We start from the raw sequence: 26,251 nt of genomic DNA, 5'->3' as shown, positions 1-26,251 counted from the left end.
TGTCTGTCTGTCTATCTATCTACATACATATACTGTGTGTACATTTATATATATATATATATGTGTGTGTGTGTGTGTGTGTGCGTGTGCGTGTGTGCATATATATATATATATATATATATTCATATAAATTTACTGAAACCGTATAAATGACAGAATGTAGCTATTAAAAACCAACCATTAACTTTAAATTACCGTCGCACAGACGAGAACAGTTTATCGATTAGTTGGTTTAACTTCATTGTGGTTTTTCCTCTTTGTCACAGACAAGTTCATGTGTATGTGTATTCATGTGTGCGGTTATATGTCTCAGTTCATTTGTGTCTCCGGGCTATTTATATGCCTCTGTATTCTGTGTGCATGTTTAAATTGTTTCTGTGCATACAAAAGTGTGTGTGTGTGTGTGTGTATCTGCATCACTTGGCTGCCGCACATAAAACACAACCAGGATGCATAATCGGTCACACATTTGGAAACATTTAGAGGGGCGCGAAGCAGCATCGTAGCGAGAGAGACAGACGTCTGCACTGTTGTGGGCTTCTGGTATCTTCAGCATTATAAACCCAGGCAAAAACTGTCCATCTGCCCTTCTGTCCTTAACATATTCTTTATTTCTCTCCAAAAATCAGAAACCACTAATGGTCTGTAGCTATAGCAGTAGTGCCAAGGGGTAAAGGAACAAAAAGAAACGACCTCGCCTCCCTGGCGCGGGGCTGTTTTCATAAATCACACGGCGTCTTTCTTGTCACCATGTCTGCGCCTGTGGGCCGACTGGGTGGCATGGTTAAATGTGGGCGATTTGCGGAGGCACGGCTTGTCGCTAATGCTAGAAGTGTCTCCTTTCCCCTCTACACCCAACCCCTTTTTCTTTTATATTCAAAATCTTTGGTTTGAGCGGCTGACGATTATGGTTCTCTCGCCCCGGGCTGTTCAGACAGCCTGTGCTCTGAATAAAAGGCCATATGATAAAAGCGAAAAAGTTATTTACATACAATCTCTGGTGCTAGTCACCAAAAATCCATAGACGAGATGGCGCTGGTCTTGAAAACAGATGCTATGTCTGTAAAACTAATGATTTATTTGGCAAGAGTGATTAGTTACAGGTGAACCAAACAATTATGGGTTATTAAGTTTCATTGAGGTATGATGTCACCGTACAACACAGTGCAGTAGTTTATAGCCTTTTATTTGATATAATACAAAATCTAAGCCTCTAACTTTCAAAATTTGACAGGCAAGTATGTGAACACGTATGCTTCGAGATCGATTTCATGTGTTATACCTCAATGACCAGACCTCAGTTCCTAATGCAACTAGTGTTCTTATCATTAACTAAAACTATTAAAACTTTTGGTTAATAATAATAATAATAAAATAAAATTGAAATATTAGATGAAAAACTTAAACTAAACGGACATTAGAAATAATGAAATAAGTTGAAGTTGAAATAGTACAATTACTAAAATTAAAACTGTTTTAAAAATATTTTTAAAAAACGAATAAAAATGGCAAAAGCATGTAACAAAATTTAAAAATCCAATCAAATATTAAATATAAACATAAACACTGATTTAAAGTATTACTAAAAACTACAACAACTATAAAGGTATTAGTCCAGTCATTTTATGAAAAAAGGTTGACCAAATTGCAACAGACGCAAACTCAACTGATTTTGTATCCTCAATATGTCCTGAGTAAGGGAAAAAAAAGCCCCGAAGAATGGGGGGACCATATAAGAGAACCATAATCGTCAGCCGCTCAAACCAAAGATTTTGAATATAAAAGAAAAAGGGGTTGGGTGTAGAAAGGAGACACTGCTAGCATTAGCGACAAAGTTTCGAAAAAGACCCAAATATAGCCTATTCATTCGCCTATTCATTCTTTTTCTTACGTGAACAGGGTAAAAAGTTTAACCTTTAGATATCACCATGAAAATTACTGAGTTGATTACTTACATCAAGACAAACAAAACTTGTATTACAAGTTTTTTAAAATTGTTTGTTAACATGGACAAACGGTGCATAATCTAATTACGTATGTGCTAATTTGCATAAATATCACAACAGATCTAAACATTGGGTCTAGCCAGGTGAACATGTCTTGTTGAATCTATCTTGTTGACACATAACAGTAAAATACTTCATGTTAAGGTCTGAATGGAACCCATTTAGGCTACCCATGAGCATTAATACATAGAGGCAGGAAGAAGTACTTTAAACCAGCCTTTATTTGAGCGGTCAAATAAAGTCATTAATGGCAGTATTCTAGAAACCACTTAATATTTTTGCAATTCAAAAAAAGGTGGCACTTGTGACACAAAAAAAATTAATAATACAAACTTTACCTTTAAAACTGATATGTAGATAGCTAATGATCTGAATAATAACACAATAACCCAAGTTTAAAGGCACAGTATGTAAGTTTCACCGCAAGGTCGCTCATTCAAAACGAATGAGTGTGGAATCCACAGCCGATGGAAAGCAATCCGACGGGACTCAGGCAGAAATCATGTTCATGGATGAGCTAATGTATTTAAGTTTTATTAATATTAGTGTGGTATGAAGCAGGGCAAAGCTGAGAGCCGTGGGATCGGAACGGTCTCGAGTCCAACGAAGGAGCTTTTATTACGCTTACATGCCGCAGTCGTTTAGTTGTTTAAGTTTATTTTACGATTAAAGTTACTTTTAACGTTTGCTGGTTCCCGCCTTCTTCTTCTCTGAACTTGAACTCTGTTACAGTTCCATTTGATCACTTATAACCACATTATTATATTTCATTCTAACGAAGCAACTGCAAGTGCTGAATTACTGCTCGTACGGGTCAGTTTATTTGACGAATTAAAACTGTAGGGCAACGCAGCGCTGTTTTACTTGGTCAAAACCATCATACTAAAATCATTTTTTGAGTGTGTTGAAAGTTATGTTATTACTCTACTTGTTGCACATTGCAGTAAGTTAGATCAATATTAGAATATCATATTAATAAAAGCTGGATGACTTGTGTTGCTAAATGGCATGCAATTCATTTTAAAATATATTGTACGTAAGAGAAAATGCTGTATTACTGATTTTGCTATGTTAACAAAAAAGTGTTGTCTCTGATGCATGGTACGGACATTGCGGCGGGTAAATCAAGAAAACAAGAGATTCAAACAATAACACTAACAGTGTTGAGCAATAAAACAATGATTCAGGTTTTTTTTTTTTTTTTTGTCAAAAAGGTTTCCAAACAGTTGTTTACCTGTCTAATAAAACACATATTAAAGCATCTTTGGTGTTTCCATGGTTTCTACGGAATTTGAGGGTAACGTGGATATGACGTCACTGACAGGCGACACAATGACACGGGCTGTCACACTGGTTAAAATGGCTGATTTCTCTGGATTTAAACAGTGTTAGAAACATTTGGGATTATGTAAGTACACAAGTCAACAAAATATATAACATTGTTCTAGTGTTTTTTTTTGGTATTTAAATCCAAAAATCCTTTAATGGCACATACATGAAGGTAACTCTATCGCCCCCTTGAGTACGGAGGTATATTATCACCAACACAAACACACACTTGCAGTGTTTAAAAGACTAATACTCCTGAAGTGTTTTATATCTCGCAAAAGACTTCAACAACGAATATTGGCACTGTTACTCTTAGAGTTAAGTTGTGGGAAACATTAAAGAGCCCTGCCCTTATCTGACATCAAAGCTTTTATTAACAAAAGCTCACATACGCCAGCGTCACATGAAAGAATGATACACCTGAATTAATTAAACATGACAGGCGGGTGGCAGGCCTCCAGAACCTGCCAACCAGTGCTCAGGTGAGGGAGATTCTTCTTTAATCACTTTAAGCCTACCCAAGTTCTCAGGAATGGGTGAGGGTGTAGTATGGAGGTAAATGACAGAGAATGAAAACACACACCTGGCACTGATTCAAACAGGTGTTTGGAAATGGAAACTTGTCTGTCTACATTTATTCTTTAAAGGGTATCTAGGTGTGTTGTAGGGCACACAAGGACAAATTATCTTATGGGGTGCAACTCGGGCACCGAGTGGCCTTCCATTCCCCAAAGGTTCTCTGGGAAGCGTAACGCTATAAAGCGGCTTTATTTGCCCGCCACTGGCCTGTTATTATGTCTTGGTCTGTTATTAACGATATACTACGCAGGATCAAAGTCATGGAAAGAGGAGCTAAGGAAACCTTTTTTTCCCCCTTCCCCCGAGTTTTAAAAATACACTCATGGCGCAGTCCAATTTTAAAAACTGGCTCCGTTTACAAATCTACAGGACCATTACCTAATAAAAATCGAGTGAATTTGAGATTGTGTTTCTAACGAATTATGACTTTGAAATTTAAAGCTATAATTTGTTTAATATGATTGACAGACCATTACAGAAAAATGATAATTTCAGAAAATAGCCCTACCAAAACGAAGCCCCAATTGTTTTTTTGTGTGTTTTTTTTTTAGGTTCATGTGTGTTTCTCATTAATGTGATTAAACTTTCATCCAACAAATCTAGGAGTGAATTTACAAAACATTTGCAACACTTTTGTGTAAATTTCAGTGCAAAAACCAGAATCTTTTTCACTAACTGTGAAACCAAGTGCAAAAAAAATGACCAAGGCACATAGCAAAATTACATCAAATTAAAATATAAAAATAAAAGTTCAAAATATTAAAGGGGTGGTTGATTATGATTTCACTTTTTTAAACTTTAGTCAGTGTGTAGTGTTGCTGTTTGAGAATAAACAACATCTGGAAAGTTACAATGCTCTAAGTTCAAAGCAAAGGGCTTTTAAAGAAATTGCTTTTTAAGGACTACAACAAACGGCTGGTAGGGACTACACGACATTCCTCCAGGGTTAGTGACATCACCAACCCTAGAATTTACATAAACCCCGCCCCCGGGACGCGATTTATAGATTATCAAGACAGAATATGCTAATCAATGACTAGAAGATAACTACACATAAGCTACATAAATTCACCAACTAACCATTCAGAAATGTCCTGTTGCTTCTACATGTTGTCACTTTTTTAGTCTCTCCATCATTGTCTGAATCCGGTTTGAACATAAAAGGCTAAAAGTTTTGGAAATTTTCAGTGCATGTCTGTGTGAGTGCAAGCTGTTGAAGCTCCGCCCTCTGTGCCGGGAGCAGCAGCTCATTTGCATTTAAAGGAACAGACACAAAACGGTGCGTTTTTGCTCACCCTCAAAAAGTGACAATTTTAACAAGCTATATAAAAATATCTGTGGGGCATTTTAAGCTAAAACTTCACATACACACTCTGGGGACATCAAATACTTATTTTACATCTTGTACTACAAGATGCATTATACCACCCCTTTAATAAAAACTATAACAGCATATATAAATTATATTAAAATAACACTGAATACAAGGTTTTTTTTGCGTTGTGTCAAGGGCTGCTATAGATGTTATAATCTGTTATAATTTACAAATAGTTTTTTATTTCAGAGCAGCAGTAAAAAAACTAAAAACAAGTTAAAGGTAAAGTGTGTATTTTTTTTAATGCTAAAATACTTAAATTTCATGTGGAGACAATAAGTAAGACATTGGTAGACTGATTTCCCTCAAAATTAATGGCAGTTTTCTGGAAACCTGTTTGAAAACAGTAACTATTTTGACAATTCTGCTTGGTGGTGCATACTCATTTCAAAATTCATTGAAATAGAGCTGGGCCATGAGTTACTCTAATTCTTTTCAGCAAATGAGGCTTGAATGTGGCTCATTCACAAAATTCTGAGGCATTTTTCTGATGACAGGCGGTAAATGCATTATTTTTTTAAGAGTTATTATAAAAGTGACATTTAAGATTTAAAAGATTTGTCATTAATATCTCTTAAAAATGTCAGATTTTTAAGTAAATGCACCCCTTAATTTCCAAATATCTTTCAAAGGTGCTTAATCAAAAGGTGCTTAATTCACACAATCCCCAAATCTTCTAAATGTGCAAATGACCATAACACACATGCCCACCCCCCTGCCCACTGCAGTGTTGGACGCGAGGGGTAGGGGGCGCACCTGCTGTAGGTCTGAGGCTGGAGGTTACCTGGAAGGCGTCTGGGCACATCGCTTATGGAGGGCAGTCCTGTGGCCCGGCTGGACGACAGCGGAGTGGTGGAGTGCACAGACGGGGAGGCCATGGGACTCAGGTACGACGGGTACGTCTGGTCGTATGACCAAGGTGGGGAAGATTGAGCCTGGCGTGGATCTAAAGGTACAAACAGGTCAAAGACAAGACCACTGTTAAAAGGACAGTTCAACCCAAAAATTTTAATTCTGTCGTAATTTACTCCTCATGTCATTCCAAACCTGTATGACTTCTGTGGAAAGAAAGTTGGTAACTTCAGTTCCCATTGACTTCCATTGTGAGGACAAAGTCTATGTAATTCTTTTGACAGGCTTATGTTCAGTGAAATGGAAATAAACAATATGTTGACTTCTAAAGCTAATTTTGTAATGTCTATTCAATGATTTATTCATCTACCATTCTAATATATTTGAATTAATCAGTACATCTTGTCATTAATTTAATTACACTGAATTGCAATTCTTGATCTATTTATATTTGTCTGTCCCATATAAAAGCCTTGTGAATATACACATATTGCAAATACAATATGATCCCTTGGGTAAATTATTTAAATGAATGCATTCACAAATGTTTGTCTGAGCTGACATTTCATGTCTCATAATTCAAGCTCTCTGTCATGCCAAGTATCAGTTTAAAAGCAGGCGTATAATTGCTAAAGTCAACAAGGTACAGTGCATTTCTTCTCAGATCCAGTCCCTTGGCTTTGGAGCGGTACAGTAACAGGACCCAGAGTACAGGACATGCGCTCTCCGAGCAGTAATTAAGGACAGGTGATATCCTGTTCTCTCACAGTGACACAACTTCTGCCCTAGGCTGTCCACACTCGGTTTCCACTTGTCCATCATGTGGCAGTGTGCGATTTCAGCTTAGACGAATAGACACTAACAGTGACACACACCATGTATGCTGAAATGCTTGGGTGGATGAGTAAATATAAAGTGATGATTTGAATAAAGCAAACAACAATTGTGACTGACATGTTAGCGGTGACTCAAAGGGTCCTTGACTTCATTCATGTAGTTTTTGTGAACAGAACATACCAATAAAACACATCTGTAAATTAACATTACTCGGGTATTTGATGAATTAGAAGGACATTTAAAATAAACAAATCAAACAAACAAAAAACAAACATATATGTCCTGTTACTGTATACCTATAGTTCAAACAATAGAGCATGCTGCTAGCAACGCATATACCTTGAATGCAATGTAAGTTGACTTGGATAAAAGCATCTGCCAAATGCATAAATGTAAATAATTAAATATTATATCCATTCTCTAAACCGATTGTCCTGTGGCTGTGAGGATGACACACACACACACGCACGCACACGTATACACTGTATATTAGTGCTATCAAATAATTTATTGCATCTAACATAAACGTTTGTGTTTATATAATATGTGTGTGTATAATATTTATTGATTTGACAGGACTAATATACATATATATACAGTATATGTGTGTGTGCGTGTATATATATATATGTAGACACAGACGAATACACACACAAACACACATACATGTCTGTGTGTGAGTATACAGTATATACATATACACACACATATATTATATAAACACAAACTTTTATGTTTCAAGCGATTAATCGATTTGGCAGCCCTAATATATATATATATATATATATATATATATGTATATTAACATCTAATAAGAGTGATATACTGTAATTGTTTTTGCTGTCACTTCTTTAATTGTGGAGTCAGCTGCATCTTTCTGAATAGAATAGAGTAAATAAGAATAGAATACGCAGTGTGTTTCTATCTCATACCTGTGATCTGCGTCTGGCCCTGAGGTGTGAAGGAGTTGGGGCTGCTAAGCGAGGGCCGTGGTGTTTGCGTTGGCACGGTAACCCTCATGGTGGTCTGCCGGATACGCTCTAGTTCACTGAGACGGTCGGAGAACAGTCCGGCCTTCGGAGAGTCATCCAGCTTCGGCCTGTGCCCTGCAATCAATATACTGCCATCAATAAAACTGACCACCACATAATAACTTGTATTTATATATTTCTGACAAGATACACCACAAGTGTTTTAAATATTACAGCACAGTTACTCGCACTTCTGCTCCTCAGGGGCTGCATGTAAAAACAAACCCACATCATGTAGTCCGATTTACGAACAAATGATTCTTATGAACTGGTTCTTTTGAATATGAATCAAGACTCACATACTATGGATAAAGATAATTTGAGAAATTAATTAACCATATTTGAACTTACCCTAAATGTAACAAAAATCTTTAATGGTATTACTTAAGTGTTAAAAATACAAATTTCAGTTATTAAAAGAGCAATGCAATGATGTTCAATTATCTGGTTTTCACTATTATTATTATTATTATCATAACAAGTCCAATTTGTTTAATTATGCACCAGGGCCGTAACCACCATTGACACTAAGGGCCGTATTCTAAAGCGCAGGGCGCAAATGCACTTAGGGCGTGTCCGAATCCACTTTTGCAAGTATAACGACGGGAAAAAGGTTGGCGCACCCGGCGCATGGTCTAAAAGGGTTGTCTCTATTCTCTTAATGAGTAATGGGTGTGTTTTTGGCGTAACGTGCAATTTCCCATTCCCTTTAAAAGCCAGTTGTGCTCGCGCCATGTTGGATTTGCCATTTACATGGCGGAATTTGCAAGCGGAAAGACTGAACGCGTCTCCAGAGAGGAAACAGATCTGCTCTTGCGCGAGGTTAAAGCGCTCAAGCAGATCATCTACGGGACCAGCCGGATTCCACCATATATTTATGTACACAATATTAATCTTTTACATTGTAATCCTTTCATTTTTAATATTTGGCTAGTTTGTGCGTGTGTGTAATAAACAGAGATTGCACGTTGTGGACCCGCCTATAGCCTCATATTACTAACGCGCTCTTTAAATAAAAAAGACTTTAGACCAGGTTTCAGTTGGTCAGTGGTGCAGTCTATTTCAGTTGCCTCAAAATAGCAACGCACCAACCATGGGCGCAAATGCATTTGCTATTTAAACAACATGGCGCAGGATGTGAAAATGATAACTGCATCGGGCTGAAACTAGCAAAATACACTTGCGTCGCGCCTGGCACTGCATTGCGCCAGGTGTATAATAGGGCCCTATGAGGGGAGAATTTTTTTTAGAAAATGTTCTATTTGGCTCTATTTGCATATAATATTTTATATATATATATATATATATATATATATATATATATATATATATATATTATATACAATTGGACCTAGACACTACATAGTAAGCAATTATATACATATTTTAATTCATGTTGTTTGTGCGTACTTAGTATAACTATTAACTGATAGTTCATGGAGAAGATTTCGGGGGAAATATTTCAATCATGGCAACTCTCTGAATAATTTTAGCTTGCTATTGAATATGGAAATGTTTATGTATTTGGTCTTGGCTGACTAGATCTGCTTTGCTGCTGTTGATTAATGCTGCTACAGAGTAAGTATGGACTTGCTACTGCTAAAAGATACACAGATGTGCTGATGTGAGCATGTAAGATATACTACTGCATAAATAGACATACATAAATCCATAGCAGATCTAGGCAGGTGGAGCTGGGGGAGGTGGAGGATTTCAGGGGAACTCTGAAAGCGCCCTGCAGGAATAGCATACAGAAAACAATGAACCAGACTATTTAAATGTTGAGCAAGCAATCTCATTGGCTGCAGGATCAGCAAAGGCCAATCAGCTTGTTTCTTGCACTAATGATGTGATTGCTTGCAGATTGCATGTAAAGGACCTATCAGCCTGCACTCAAAAAAGTTATTTAGTGGGTCTTCTTGATTATATCTCCTAGCATGAAAAAGTTAGCCAATCTATGATGTATATGTATGGCATACGTTTGACTATGAGACAGGTGTTCCATTTCCCCTCTTTATAAGAGCTTTCATTATGCCCCATGGCATTTGAGTCTTTCAAGCCACAATTTACCGTGACTCTGCCATATGGAGTCAAACCGAATCTAATTTAATTTCCATAAAAAAAAATCAAATATTACATATTCCATGTTCTTAAAATATCATCTATTAATCTGCCCCATCAGGGCGGGGATTTGGCTCTGACAATGAAGTGCTATGCTTGGCATATAATAACATTCTGTTGGCACACATTAAACACTCAACCTTCCCAGACAAGACGAAACGCTTATAATACAAGACTGCATGTGCTTCCTCTGTATAGGATGCATGATGACACTGGCCAGCACCTTTCTGGAAAGCTATAACAGGAGCGTTTAAGAGTCCATATAGCCTCAAGTCTATTCTCGGCAAATTAGAAGAGGAATAAGACAGCAGCGTGGCCCAATACACAACTAGCCCCTTTTTCCACATTAAAATGGTCCAGTGTCTCCCTCAGACTGCAGCCGGTTTTTTTTTCTGAGAAGGCCGTAAAGTAAATATCAAACAGGAGAAAGAGAAAAACTCCTGCTGGAGTTGGCAGCGCTCCAGTTGGCACAGAAAGAGCGATCTACCTCTATATCTCGACTAACCGACCTATGCCAGGAGAACAAAGAGAAGCAGCGCAAACACTCAGAACAGTTTCATAATCAAATCATTAAAGTGCTTTAGTATTTCTAGAATATAAACTATGAAGTGTGTTCAGTTTAAATCCTTTCTTCTATCTTAATATGCAAAGACAACTGTAAGTCATACACTGTAAAAAATTATATGATCAATAAGTTATGACAACATGTTTTTACATTGCTTTAACTCAACAAAATAAGTTAAGCAATTTTCAAGTTAAAGAAGATTCTTTTTTTTTTTACTCAGTTTAATGTAATTTAAGTTGAAAATACTTCAACATCCAAGTTGATTGTACTTAAAAATTGAAGGCAGCAACTTTTTTTTACAGTGTAAACATTTTTGAATCAAGATACATTTGCTTGAGGAGCAAAATGACTTTAAGTGAGTTCATGCATAAAAACAAGTAAAACCATCTGTCAGTGGGGTAAGAAAAAGACATTTAATTCAAAGGAAAAACAAGGAAACTAAGTCATTCATTTTTCTAAGTCTTTCTCAGTTAAATGTATCATGATTTAAGATTATTTAGATATTTATAATAGAAAACAAGACACAAATACTGAGGGAGAAAAATCATATATTTGCAGTGTAGATATTTGTACTATAAAACAACACAAAAATAGAGAACATCCTTTTTTGCAGTGTGTTTTACAGACTAATGCACAAAAAGTGTTTGAAAAACCAGTTTGAAAATATTCATCCATTATTTCCATTTGGTTCCCCAAACGGTGCAGAAATTACACACTTCATCTTTAATTTCACGCATGTCTTCTGCAGAAGCACAAAAAACTATAGAGACACAATAATAAAGTATTTCACCTCAATGAAAACATTACAGCTAATGGAAAAATCATTAGCTTGACTCTGAGTGTAACTTCAGGACATTGTTGCATCGCACTCCGCCTTTGAACTCGCAAGCAATGTGACACATGTAAAAGCTAAAAGCTAGCATAACTCAACCTCCCAGGAAGTGCAGCATTTGAGCAAACCATACCTTTTCACACAAAGCCAATTTGTCAGCTATAATTTTTTGTGACAAGCTGAATCCAGACAGTGGACCTGACATAAATCCTGCTGGGGAAATAAAATGGACAAAGATGTGCTTTGTGCGGCTGTATTTCACAGAGATTGGTATAAAACACAATGTTCTGCGCTCGGAGAGACAGCGGACTCTGATCACCAGTAAATTTCGAGTGTTCAATGTGCATCCGTACTGCTAAAGCCTCCCCCGAAGACAGATTTGCAAGGGGTGATATTTAGATTTTTGAGAATCACCAGAGCAGAAGTTACAATAAGACCACATACAGGTAATGGGTCCACCAGAGATGGATTTGGATTTGCAAACAATGGGAATTTTCAGCAAGAGTTCTGGAATGTTAAGTGGCTTGTTTTTGATTCTGTCCGTGGAGAATATGTAGCCACCTTAGTTTGGATAATGTATCTGGTTACATTTGCTCGCCCAAGAAGCATCTCATGGGGGTGGGGGGCAGCCAAGTGGTTAACAATCTGGGCTGCTAACACAAAGGTTTTAGGTTCAATCCCAATGGTGTGGCTAAAATACAAAACCAGGAACGAGTGTTAGAGAGATCACAAGCACCTTTGTACTGTTGAGCTCAACAGGTTGCCTCAGGGTAGCTGACACTGGAAGTCCGCTTTGAATGAAGAACATCTGATAAAATATAGTTCATAAATAAATAATGGTCTCTCTCTCACAATTATGTGAAAAGCTATGACAATATATAATTAAAATAAAAAAAAATCAGAAAAATTGTTGGCTGGAGCTTTGAAGTTTGTTTGGCCTAATGCATGCTGTGTCGTGTTTGGAACATTTCCTGCTTTTGTTTCTTCCTCTTCTTCCCATCAATTCCTGTCCTCTTTCTATTTCTAAATCAATAAAAATGTGAATGATAAAAGATAATGGCTTAAAAATGACAAAAATCAAGCACTAAAACATGATTTTGAGACATTAATAGTTAAGCATGATGGAAGACAATTTGCTTCTACCGTTACTGCAGTCAGAGATGGACAGTAACAAAGTACATTTACTTGAGTACTGTACTTAAGCATACTTTTTGAGTATCTGTACTTTACTTGAGTATTATTTTTTCTGGAAACGTTTTACTTTAACTTCCCTACATTTGAAAGACAAATAACGTACTTTTTACTCCACTAGAATTCTGTCAAAGTCCATGAGTAGTAGAAAGTAGTAACGTCAGTCAGGGGATGATTTTGGTTTTAGGGGTTGGATTTTGGTTGGAAATGAAAGTCGGGTTGACGTCAGAACCCGACTGATGTTGGTTTCTGACGTCAACCCGATTTTCATTTTCAACAATACAACGTCTGTCCAACGTTGAAGATTAACGTCAATCTGACGTTGGATTCTGACATCAACCTGATTTTCATTTTCAACATTGGGTTTGGTCTTCTGAATGCGAATTTTGTCATTGTTTTGGAGCACACTAGCTTATAGATAACAGAAAGGCAAACATATTCATACTAAAAGGCAAAAAACTTTAAATAGGGCACTATTTGAGGGAACAGCCATTTGGGTGTCCGAAACCATTGTGGACGTTATTGAGAGCACTTATTCAATCTCACATTCAATCCCACTACTGGAACTGTGTTCTAGAAATAAATGTGATATTAATATGAGGGCAGGCATAGATTCAGAGGCATAAGGGACTGTAAGTATTACATACAACAATGCAACAATAATAAAACAACGCATTGACATTTACTTTAGATACTTAAGTACTTTTAAAAACGAGTACTTCTGTACTTTTACTTAAGTAAAAATCGGTCTTTACAACTTTTACTTGTAACAGAGTAATATTTGACTAGTAGTATCTGTACTTTCACTCAAGTAAGGAAGGTGTGTACTTTGTCCACCTCTGACTGCGGTAGTCTCGACATTACAAATTACTTGTGAGCAGGGTTTGTCAGACATTCCGGTATTTAAAAAAAAGGATCCGCATTTTTGCAGTACGAGTAGTACCGGTATATTCAGTACCTGCTGATAGACGCTGTTTTCAAACGCTCTCGTTCGTGTTTGTTTGAGCGCTCTCTGAGCATCAACGGTTTCTGTTTACGGCATGTTTTTACAAGCGTTGAGCATTGTAGCCAATCACAATCATATCTGTTGAGTGCATGAACGAAATGGCCAATCAGAGAGCCTGGTCAGTAGTGATTAGTTAGAATCCACTTAAAAACGCACAAGGTTTTTTTTCTTTAACGTGAGCAGTGTAAATAATGTAAATAAGAGATTCATTGTACAATTAAAACTGCTTTTTTATTATAACAGGAGTTTTCACAAGATAGCAGAATTCAGTGAGCTTGTGCTTTAGAGATTGACAGCCTTAGTGTTGATAAAGGGAGGCTCTTCTCTTGCAATCTGAAGACAAGTTTAGTTATTCATGCTGCTAAGTACAGCACTGCAAAGTGACAGCCGTATTTAAATGCGCAATTGAATCGGAAACTGAGATGATTGACAGTAGTAACAAAGGGACGAGACAAAATGGGACAAAAATAAGTTCTTAATTCAACAGTTTTTTGCTCTGGTACCGAAATTGGTACAGAGAACCGCAAAAAAATTACTTGTATTGGTACCGACTACTGAAATGTTGGTACCTTGACAACACTACTTGTGAGTGTAAATTAAATCAATGATATAATAATGTCAAAATTATCCAGAAAAGCAACAAAGAATACAAATGCAAAATACAAACTTGCAGATATTAATTGATATGCATGTATTCATGTGGATTTGTTGCTGTTTTAATTTGATAATTAGTGTCTGGAACACAGATTTCCATGCCTACTTTTTGGGAGCAATTTTCACAATTGTATTGAGAACGTACCCCTGCTTAAATTGGGGCTTCATGACACTTTCAGGATCCAGAAAATAACTTAGTGACATACAGTAAAGGAATGAGCACAAGGACATCATCTGTATGAGGAGATGTATTTAAGAGAGCCAGGAAACCAGATGAAATCACTGCTGGAGGGAAAGTCCCAAAAATTCCTGTCATCCCCCAGCCAGAGGAGTGAGATTTTCGATAGCTAGCACTTCCCTGTCCAATCACAGAGCGGAAGCGCTAACACATTCATTCCAGATGTTTAAATGGCCCTGTGGGATGTGGCCCAGTCTCCAGCTGACACAGATCTTATCTCAGGTTGAGAATCACAGAGCAAAGAGAATTATAATGGAGTAATTCCGGTTTTCAGGCTTCCTTTGATGACAGGGGAGTCTGTATGGCCACATCAACTGATCCAAGAACAATTGATGAAAAAAATGAAATGAGTGTGAAATATATGATCCAAGGGTTTTTGGACTACTCGAAGAACAGCATGAAAGGCTGTTTGGACAAGGAAATCTAAACAAACACTGATGATCCGATAACGTATTCCGATGGTAATGAGCAATGGACACAGGAACTGATGAATTTAGGACACAGTCAGTGTCAATTAAACTGTGATTGCAGGGAGATGCAATCAAAATGCCAAATGTCTACTAAATAAATCAAATGTAAAAGTATTTTTTTTAAATAATAATATAAATATATAATATAAATAACATTATTTATTTTAATTTATTAAAATTAAATAAAATATAAATTATATATATACTTTTTTATTGGAAACCGTGATACACTACCATTCAAAAGTCTTGGGTAAATAAGATTTTTTTTAATATACTTTTATTTAGCAAGGACAGAGTAAAGACTTTATAATGTTAAAATTAACAAGATTTCTAAATGCTGTTCATTGAACTTTCTATTCATCAAAAAATCCTGAAAAAAAAAAAACAGTTCCCACAAAAATATTAAGCAGCAAAAACTGTTTTCCACATTGATAATAATAAGAACCATTATGAATAATCGAGCATCAATAATAACTGATAATAATTGAGCAGTACTACAAACCACACCCCTTACAACGAAACCTTCAATGTCCGAATATCCGAGCACCTCCCTCTTGAATTGCCGATGTCGGCTGCATCCAAAATCCCATACTTCCCTACTATATACAGTAGGTGAAAAACAAAAGAGGTATGTCTGAATTCACATTACTAAAAGAGTATAGGCAAAAAGTACCCGGGCGACCTACTTTCGGTGAGATTCTGAAGTGTGCATACGATGGACACTTTACTATCCCATGAGGCCATGGGAGAGGATTTGTGAATGGCAGTGAAGTAACACAACTGACGCTGGTAGGTCACATGGTAGGACCGAATTACATTCATACTAGACACATTCATTCTATAGAAAATACTTTTTTTAGCGGTCGTTAAGTAATTACTTATTCAAAATAAGTACCTAAGATAGTATGCCATTTCGGACGCAGCCATCATTACCATAGACAGTATATAAACTGGACACAGCGACCCCATTGGATTCAACGGAGACAAGTGAAGTCAATTAGAAGCACTAACTTCCTGATGGTCGAGCGTACTGTGCAGACTCAAACTGAGCTTGACGACGTAGATGTGACGTGAGCAACCCGTCTATCTACTAGTAGCTGTGCCAAGAGAAATCTGAATCATTCCCTTCCGAAACTTGCAGAGACGGAGAGTGTGAGTAGGAGGTGTCCATGAGCTAGAAGCAGGAGAAACTTTTGCTAAGTATTCTGATTAATTACTTTGTCACTTTGCCTCCACGTCCCCCCAATTGCCCGCGAGCTTCTCCTCCTGTCCATACGGTAATCTCTCTACTGTGCGACAGAGAGTCGCGTGGTTATGACGCAATCGTTAGCCTATTTTTACAAAAACTGCTTCTACGGGGCCATAACGTAAGATACAAGGTAATGGAGCCTTTTATACATTTTCGTGTTTCTTTAGAAATAAATAATGGACAAATGGAGTCTTTAAACGCCTCAGATGTAAAGTTATTCGCTGTCAAAGTGACGCCAAAATGAATGGGAGTCAATGGGATGCTAACAGCAGGTGATGGTCCGCTAGCCAATGGCGGCGCCCGGGGAAACTTCAAAATAATATGAAACCCTGCCCCCCTGATCATTACTAGTAACGCCCTTCTTCTACTACACTTTCCTCACTTTTTAGGCTTCACTATCGCCACCTAGTGATAAGGCACTGAGATCGTATTATATAGATCACCAGATGCTGTAATTGTAGTGGGTAGGTTTTCAGCTATAATTACCATGAGTCTGTATTAATTTGATTGTGTAATTGATTTTATGTTTCACTCATAGCTATAATTCCATACTTCATTAGATTCCGAAGCAATATAACTTAGCCTTACAAACCTTACAGAAAACATAAAATAATTTACTTCAAAAATCGTTTTAGTCAATGACATCCACGCTTGTGGTGTAGATTGTAGTAGGCATAACTGACAAGGACATGGTAAATTCAGATTTTAAAATGTATTACAAAACAGTTATTTTTAATAACATTTCACAATATTACCGTTTTACTGTATTACTGTTTTTTTTTTTATCAAATAATGCAGCCTTGGTGAGCATAAGTGACTTCTTTTAAAAACATTAAAACACTTTTGACTGTTAGTGTATATATGATTAGAAAAAAAAAAAAAAAAAATTTTAAAACTAATATTGGATTTTAGAACAGATTTTCATAATAAATCCTCTGCTGTGGAATCGCTTCTCTCTCGTGTTATCTGTGTCAAGTGAAATATTTCAGCATGAAAAAAGTCAAAATAAAGAAAATTAGTATTTGAGAGAAGGCTAAAATAACCCAAAACATCTTCACTATCTGTCTCCGTCAGTGATGCCGCTTCTCCCAAAACAAATATTCGTATATGACATCACTACCTGTGGGCGAGGCCACTGCAAATTTCCCAAAAACATCTGCTGAACGTCATTGAAACGTTCGACAGGGAATGTTTTGGACATCTTACAGATCTCGCATCGAATAGACGTCCGGACGACGCACATGCGCTAGTTGGGGCGGCCCGGAAATTATGGAAATTCATCACCGGCCGTCATCAACAGGGTTTTTGAGAAAGTCAGCGGAAGAACGGAATAAACTGGAAAAGAAAATCAGAGAAAAAGAGAAGGGAAGGAGAAAAAGGAAAGTGGGAGGAAAAAGCCAGGCTGTTGTGGAGTGTTGCCAGGTGTCTGTGTGGTCTTTACATTTCAGCATTTAGGAGGAAAGCCAAGCAGGGAAGGGGTACAGACACACACACACACACACACACACACAGGGCCCTCAGCCCTTTTCAAACCGCAGGCACACTTCTTCATCACCTCCATGCGGATATGAAAGCAGTGTGACTCGGAACAGGGCGCCATCAGTATTTCTCGACTCCTAATGATGCAGCACTGATATACGCAGCAACTATCCAAACCAGACGCAAACACACACAACCTCGGCGGTTGGCACCTTCACACACAGTCTGAACGGATCGAGCCTGCGGTTCTGGTTTTCTCTTCTTCTCCTCTCTTGTTTTGGTTGGGTTTATGTGAGCAGTTCCCATTGTAAACTTAACTCGCCCCTAAGTGACGCCTCTGCTAAGTGAAACCGACTTCTTTTTACATTCATTGTAAGCTTAAATAATGTCTATCAGTCTTGTGTGGTCTGTTTTGAAAGGAGTGCCGCGCGACGCGCCAAATCTGGCTCTTTTTTTTTTTTTACTGTAATATCAGCTGCTGTTATTGCTAAGGATAAATTATTATCCCCTTTCAACTTGTTGATGTGTGAGATTGTCAAAACAGTGAGACTCGTGTCAGATTTGGGATTTTAGCTTCAAGCAAATTCGCTTGAAAGGAGATTTTGAGCAGATTTACTTGCGGTCTCTGTGACTTCTAACAGTTGTGCTGTTTGACTGCTGTGATTGAGCTGTGGAAAGACAAAGATGCATAGAGCACTTCCTATAGGTGTTACACAGAGTGACAGTCTAACACTGAATCCATAATTACACTGGGCCCCCAGCGCAGGTATGTTAGTTTAACCAACTCCACCCCGACTATTAGATCAAATGACGCTTAATGAGTGCTATTAGACACACAACCCCCCCCCCCAAACACACACAGAAGTTGGGTTTCCATGTTGTATGGGGACTTTCCATAGACTACCCCTAAACACTACCCTCACAGAAAACTTTCTGCATTTTAACATTTACATTATAGGGACTTTCCATAGACATAATGATTTGTATACTGTACAAACTGTATATTCTATCCCCTTACACTACCCTACCCCTAAACCTACCCATCACAAAAAAAAACTTTCTGCATTTTTACATTTAAAAAAAAAACATCACTTAGTATGATTTATAAGCCGTTTTCCTCATGGGGACCAAAAAATGTCCCCACAAGGACAAGGATTTCAGATATTGCCGACATTTTGTCCACATAATCTAGGGTTTACCAGGAAAAACACACACACACACACATTTTGGGTGTCCATGTTTAACGGGGACTTTCCATAGACATAATGATTTTTATACTGTACAAACTATATACACTATCCTTACTCTAACCCTAACATAGAAAACTTGAATTTCTGCCTATAAAAAAAAAAAAAAAAAGGGGTGGGGATCAAATAACCAAAAAAAAAAAAAAAAAAAAAAAAAAAAAATTGGACAAGGAATTTTCTTCTAAAGCCTGGAACTCACAATATCAACATCATGGGTATGATTCCGAAGGAACAGACATTTCATAAAGCGAAAGATAGAAAAGCACAATGTATTGCAAACATAAACATTATATTGCATCGCTGGAATTATTAAGGCATAGTTTGAAGTAACCAATAAAATCTGTTTTTAATTCGATCTCTCTTTGTCCTGGAGTCAACTGGATGAGAAACACACATGCTGAAGTGCTTCTGAAATCACACCATTTCTGTACATTTCTTATTTATTGGGATCGGTTTTTTATTAAATGTTTTTCAAACATCATATAATATATCATAAAAATATTTTAAAAATCATAGAAATTAATACTTTTATTCGGCAAGGGACACATTAAATTGATCAAAAGTGACAGACTTTTAAGAAAATATTTTTCAAATAAATGCTGTTCTTTTGAATTCTCTATTCATCAGAAATTCCTGAAAAATTCCTGTTTTCAACTGATAATAATCAGAAATGTTTCTTGAGCAGTAAATAATCATATTAGAATGATTTCTGAAGGGTCATGTGACACTGGAGACTGGAGTAATGATGCTGAAAATCCAGCTTTGCATCACAGGAATACATTACATTTTAAAATATTTTAAAATAGAAAACAGTTATTTAAATTCTAATAATATTTCACAATATTGCTGCTGTGAAATATTACTGTTTTTACTGTATTTTTTGATCCAGCAAATGTAGCCTTGGTGTGCATCAAAAATCATGAAAAAAATGTTTTACCAACCCCAAACTTTTGAACAGTAGTGCATATATAAAAATATTTTTTACTTTTTATGAGTTATTTCTATTGGAAGAGATAAAGTGCAAAGATGTCCAGCAAATTAATACATTAAGAAACATTGACCTTGCAACTTAAAAACGATAGAACGGCAGCCATTTAGCAGCTATGACATATCCATGACTCTAACCTTTAAAATAACAAAAAACACTCTCTCCATAATTCAATTCAAATGTTAGGACAGCATGCACTGTTATGATACAACTGCAATAAAAAACAGGTGTATGGACTTGAGCTGAGCACTTCTGGCTAAGAGAAAACCCCGTGTGTGAGCCAATCAAGAAGCAAACTCACTGAGAGACGTCTGCCACAGAGAAATACTCAACGCTCTCGTTGTCTAGCGCTTTCCTGGCCCTATTGATTCACAGTTCATATGGCACCCATCAGGATCTATTAAATACACAAACACATTAATACGCTTCCTGTACTGGATATCAGCCTCAGAATGAGGCCTGTGTGGTGGACGAGGAAAAACACGACCCGAACGAGCATTACAGCCACCTGTACTGGACATAATGAGGATATTTTGACTGAAATAATAATAATTTGATGTACAAAAACATGTTACAGTTATTTCTATGATTCTCAAAAAATATAAACACATAGAGATGTTCCATCTGACAGCACACTGCTGGCATTGTCAGAACGTTCGAGACGGGCCTCTTCCCAAATTACCTGCTCATTAACGCCAATTTGAGGTTTAATGAGGCAGAATTGTAAATGAGGCGTTCTTCGATAAAATCAGTGCGAAATGTGAAATTATTAAGAGGGCATATATGTGATTAGTCTCATAGCGAACGCATGGACATCTGCACATGCTCAGAGCGCAGGTGATGTTTGACCAATACTCGGCGCATTTATTTCTGGGTTCATTTGTTTCCTTGTCTCTGCTTAATTGATGCCGTAGCTGTATGTGTTGCATGAGTCGACTCTCTCTTTTAATAATAGTAAGTGTTTAGAATATTTCCAAACACCAGCAAAGTTCTTGTACAGTAGATGTTTCAAGACTTTGATACTTTGGTATTTAAACTGTGTCTATGCTGCGTCTGAAAGCTCATCCGAAAGTGCCTCGCTGCCCTATCAGGCAATGACTTGACATGTAGGCTGTGTCCGAAATCACACCCTATACCCCTAAATAGGGCACTATTTGAGGGGACAGCCATTTGTAGAGGTGTCCGAAACCATAGTGGACTTTACAGAGTGCACTCATTCAATCCCACAATGCACCGCAATAACAAGTGTACAACAAATGCATGCTCAACAGCTAGAGAATACCCATAATGCACTGTGTTGAATGAATTCCCGCGTCTCACCAGAAGATGGCGCCGCAGCGGAATCATCCATCCATCCATCCATTTTCCGAACCGTTTGTCCAATGTGGCTATAGTGTAATATCATACAGGCATAAATTCCTTTTTACTTGATTAAATGATTGTTTAATTAAGGTTTATGCATGCAAGTTTCCATGACAGAGATCAAGATAAATCTTTTCATGGTAATTTGCTAAGTTTCAAAAGATTATTAAACAGTAAGCACAAACTATGCAAAATTGGCAGCTATACCGGCGCAGTCAGTTTCCGAATTCACTCACTCGTTTTCATTCACTTCTTCAAGTGGACTATATTAGTGGAGTAATGTAGGGAATAGTGAATGAGGGTATAGGGGGCGATTTCGAACACAGCCGTAGTGTTTGCGCGTGAAGGCACCTCACAAAACTATAGTCATTTCTCACTGTAATTGACATTAAAAGTGGGAAAAGTAGGTCAAAAAATTACATTTCCACACAAACTGACCACCAACCGCAATTTTCAGACGACCATATTTATTTTTTAGCTCAGCTGTCACGGAATCGGACACACAGGATTGTGGGATATCAAAGGCAGTGAAGGATTCATCTATGCTGCCTTCAAAAATATATCAGATGGCAGATTCTCAGTAGACAGGATGTGACACGATCATAGGATTCGGACGTGCCTTGTTGCCAAACTACCTGCCACTGTCTTCACAAAAATATGGCATGTTACCCAATTTTGGGGAAAAAAGAAGTGCAAAAGTTACATGTAGCTCTCTGTGTTAGTCACATGACCTCATCACATTGCATGTTCAATTCAGGCAAGTGGTGTCCAGTTACCAGTCGCTGTCAATTATACATTCAATAATAGTTAAAAATGCATAACTATATCAGTTGATAAAATTGACATTTGACATTAAATTAAACGACAAATACTTTTTAAAAAACCCAACTGACTATTTATTGATATATATAGCCCCTAAAATATAGAATATAAATAAATATACACACTTCTGTTCAAAAGTTTAGGGCCAGTAAAAAATAAATAAAAAATAAAAAAAATTATCAAGTACACATTAAATTGATCAAAAGTGACAGTCAAGACTTTATCATTACCAAAAAAAAAAATCAAATACATTTTCTTTTGAACTTTCTATTTCAAAGAATCCAAAGTATTAAGCAGCACAACTGTTTTCAACATTGATAATAATAATAATAATAAAAAAGTTATTTTAACAATTGTGGCTGGAAAGGAAAGGTCAAGTTGGGACACAATATTGCACATAGTATTTACTGTTCTGGAAAATGTATTTATCAAGGTATTCTATATGCATACAGAAAATCGGCATATTATGCACAATATACATACTCTATACTGCAGCAAAAGTAATAGTAACAGTATGTTAGTATGCTATTTCAGTATACAACAATAACACACTGCATTTATTACTGAATCCCACAATGCATTGCACTTTAACTTCCATTTCTAGTGTGGTGACATGAAGGTCAATTTTTAAACCACAATTTTTAACATGCCAAGAAAAAAAATATTATAGAAGTCAATGGCTAGTGTCAACTCTCTGGTTACCAACATTCTTCTAAATATCTTCTTTTGTGTTCAACAGAAGATACAGGTTTGACACAACATGAGGGCAGAATTTTCATTTTTGGGTGAACTATCCCTTCAACACGGCATACTGTTTCACATACTTCTTTAAAAAAATAATAAGCAGTATACAGACGATACTATGCAATATATGCACTAAACTTTAAAACGGTGAAATGTGAAATATTTCGGTCTATCAGAGACGTGGTATTCTTAATTGCAATCTGACAGCATATTGTAAGCCGAGACAGGAGCTTTCCAATATCAGATCAGCGCTACACAAAAAGCCACCCGTAAAAGAGCCTTTCATCTGTTCCTACGCACAATAACACGGCCTGCAAGCCTTTCAAAAACTTCACTTATAGATAAGGCAGAAATAGAGGAAGTCTTCAACATCAAAGACGAGGCCTGTAGTTGCTAGAGGCCATTGTAATACAATGAAGAATCAAGACCATATACAGCCTCTAAATACTAGTACCATATGTGTTCATTGAGAATAGTCTGAAAGTCAGAGAGAAAAAGAGAGGCAGAAATGTTGTTAGGGATGTGATAGGCTTGATTTCTAAGCCAAGACGAAAGTATATATTTTTCATAATAAAGTAAAACAGCTGCTTGCCAGACCAGTTGGCACTGACAGATGTAGTAGATTTTTTTCTCGCAGTTTTATAAGTGCCATTAAAACAAGCTGATGCAAGCACAATGTTACCGCGGTAGAACCTCTGTGCAGACACTAACCTAAAGCTCAGACAGACAGCTGATTAAGATAACACTGACAGACCAGCCGGCTACCAGACGCAACTTGCAAAAGTGTGAATTCTCTATAGTCAAAATGAACTGTTTATTTTGTTGGTGCACAATTCGTTGCAGTGTTTCCCACAGGAGTTTATGTTGGAGAGAGAAAAAAAGAGTTATACAATAAAAATAAAACATCCAAAAAATACTTTAATAAAATATGTATTAATCATAGCAAATATTTATTAATCACTCATCATAATAAATATTATTTTATAATATACATATTATTAAAATAATATTTAATTTAAACATGCATAACTAAATAAAATGTTTATATATATATATATATATATATATATATATATATATATATATATATATATATATACTGAGTATATATTTGTATTTATTTATTTATTTAATATTTGAAGATTACACAGACCAAAAAATAATGATGAATGGAAAAACATGCACTGATGAATTGCTCACAATAAGAATATTAATATGTGTCTTATAATACATTTAATTTTAATATATAAATATATATAAAATATACCAATTTTGATTCATTTGGACTTTAAAACGATCACAACAAAACTCTAAATGTCTGTTGTGTATATATATCTTTATCTATATGTAACGTCATATAAACAACTTGTCAGAATGGACTCATTTTTTTAGTGGACTCATTTTTTTATATTTTCATGGTTTCAATAACCTTACAAACTTTTCTAGCTTTCTAAAAGTACACATCACAGTAATGGCTCTCGACACAGGGTGACACTTGATTTTAAGGGGATATTTAAGGTACACTGTACTAACTCAAATAAGTATTAATTAACTACATGTACTTACTATAGAGTTACGGTTAGGGTTAGAGTTTGGTTTTGGGTTAGTTGCTGGTAATTATGCATAATTTACTGTTATTAATAGTAAGTAACGTGTAACTATGCCACCTTAAAATAAAGTGTTACCGGACACAATAATCTGCAGTTCAGTAAGTTAGACTAACGATTCAATGAGGAAGTGAGTTATCTGACTGATTCAATCCAATGACTCCAGTGTTTGGTTAAAAATGATTCACCAATTGGCTCAACTGATTCATTGCAAAGAACCAAATCTAGTGATTCGTTCATGAATTGGAGTGCACATGCTACGTGAAGTTTTTCCTCTCTCGTCACATTCAAGATGTTTCACAACTTTGCAAAAGCATTCAATTATTCCACTGAATATCCCATTTCTCTCAGAAATTATAGTATATATATATATCCAATGAATTCAGCATTAGTCATGGAAGGGATTGTGGTACTTATTTTTAAACATAAAACTGAAAAACTCCTAACTATATTTGTATGTTAAACAGAAAATATGAAAAAGTACCACAATCCCTTCCATGACTAATGCTGACTTCATTGGATATATATACTGAATACGTATTTCCCAATAGTAATAGCAATCCTGAAACCAAGTCTCCAGTCTGTTCAAAGCAAAATTAAAGCCATCAATCTGTCTGCCCTGAGAGAATTCCTTCGGCAATGATTTCACGACAAACCGATTGAGGCAGAAATCAGAAAATAAATAAATCATGCACGAATGACCGCAAGCCTTTGATGAGGTGCGATTGCGGCCCAACAGAGAGGTGGACGTGATGACAGGCCTCGTGGATGTGGTTAGTCACAGCCGTATGTAATATAAGGTGTACTCACTCCTGGGCTCCCGCGGTCCGTCCACCGTGACCTTAATGGCTCTGTGGTAAGTGGCCACTTGCGGTGGGTTTGTGAATACTGTAATCGTCAGGGTGAAGCTCTTCCCTGTGCAAACACAGAAACATTGAAGGGCTTTACTCAGTGTCAAAGCAAGACTGAGCTCCTTGAGTTTATAATCCGGGGATATTTAAAGATTTGAGCAATAATGACATCAGCATCATTTTGTACTACTTTTTGTTGCTCTCGGAACATGAACAGGACAGTGGGCTACTGGGAAATTGTGCGACGCTAAACTGTGGCATCGGCAATCTAGACAGCTCACTTCCCTAAACACTGTTTCCAGACAATTTGTGCTCTCTGGTGGTTTAATACGGGGGAACAAGGGATTAACATGACGCTCCAATGGTTCCTACTCATGAATGCCCCTGGTTTGCTGGGGAGACAGGAAGTAGTGGGTGGAATACTTTGGCAACGATGGGAAACAGCTGGCAAGACGCGTGGAATCTCAGCAGCACAGATCTGCTGACAGTGAATTCATAAGACTTGCGATCATAAAATAGAATTAAATACGACCAAATGGCTCTCATAATAATTTGAATACAATGTGTCATCGTGCCCTGGAATCTAATAAATCAAAAATAAAATAAAATAAATCTCCAAGTGTCAAAAATCATGAAGCTTTAAGGAACCAAAAGATTTATATTTAATCTTTTTATGTAGTGTTCAAGTTTAAAACTGAATTTAGTGAAGTGTGTAATTCTTCACTTTCCCCCATGCAGAGACAACAATAAATAAGTTTATTTGCAGGTTAGTCTGTCTAAATATAGAACTTCAATTTGACTAAACCAATGGTGTAA

The 26,251-nt window shown here is 36.7% G+C and overlaps 1 protein-coding gene across 14 annotated transcripts in view; it reads right to left on the bottom strand.

The window, feature by feature from the left end:
- The window catches only part of runx2b (RUNX family transcription factor 2b), a 149,252-nt gene that overhangs the window by 3,833 nt on the left and 119,168 nt on the right, over positions 1 to 26,251 (bottom strand). For 12 of the 14 annotated variants that reach the window (XM_082148620.1, XM_082148611.1, XM_082148621.1 and 9 more), the window contains 4 exons: positions 25,395 to 25,499; positions 9,673 to 9,744; positions 7,911 to 8,084; positions 6,074 to 6,235 (listed from right to left, as the gene is read on the bottom strand). In XM_082148620.1, the coding sequence (XP_082004746.1) occupies positions 6,074 to 6,235; positions 7,911 to 8,084; positions 9,673 to 9,744; positions 25,395 to 25,499 (513 nt within the window). The remainder of the gene's footprint in view (positions 1 to 6,073; positions 6,236 to 7,910; positions 8,085 to 9,672; positions 9,745 to 25,394; positions 25,500 to 26,251) is intronic. The other 2 variants (XM_082148613.1, XM_082148614.1) reach the window with 2 other exon arrangements.

The sequence above is a fragment of the Leuciscus leuciscus genome (assembly GCF_965113295.1).
Source record: "Leuciscus leuciscus genome assembly, chromosome: 19".
Classification (NCBI taxonomy): domain Eukaryota; kingdom Metazoa; phylum Chordata; class Actinopteri; order Cypriniformes; family Leuciscidae; genus Leuciscus; species Leuciscus leuciscus.
Note: the sequence above shows the minus strand (reverse complement) of the source record. Positions and strands in the feature narration are given on the sequence as shown.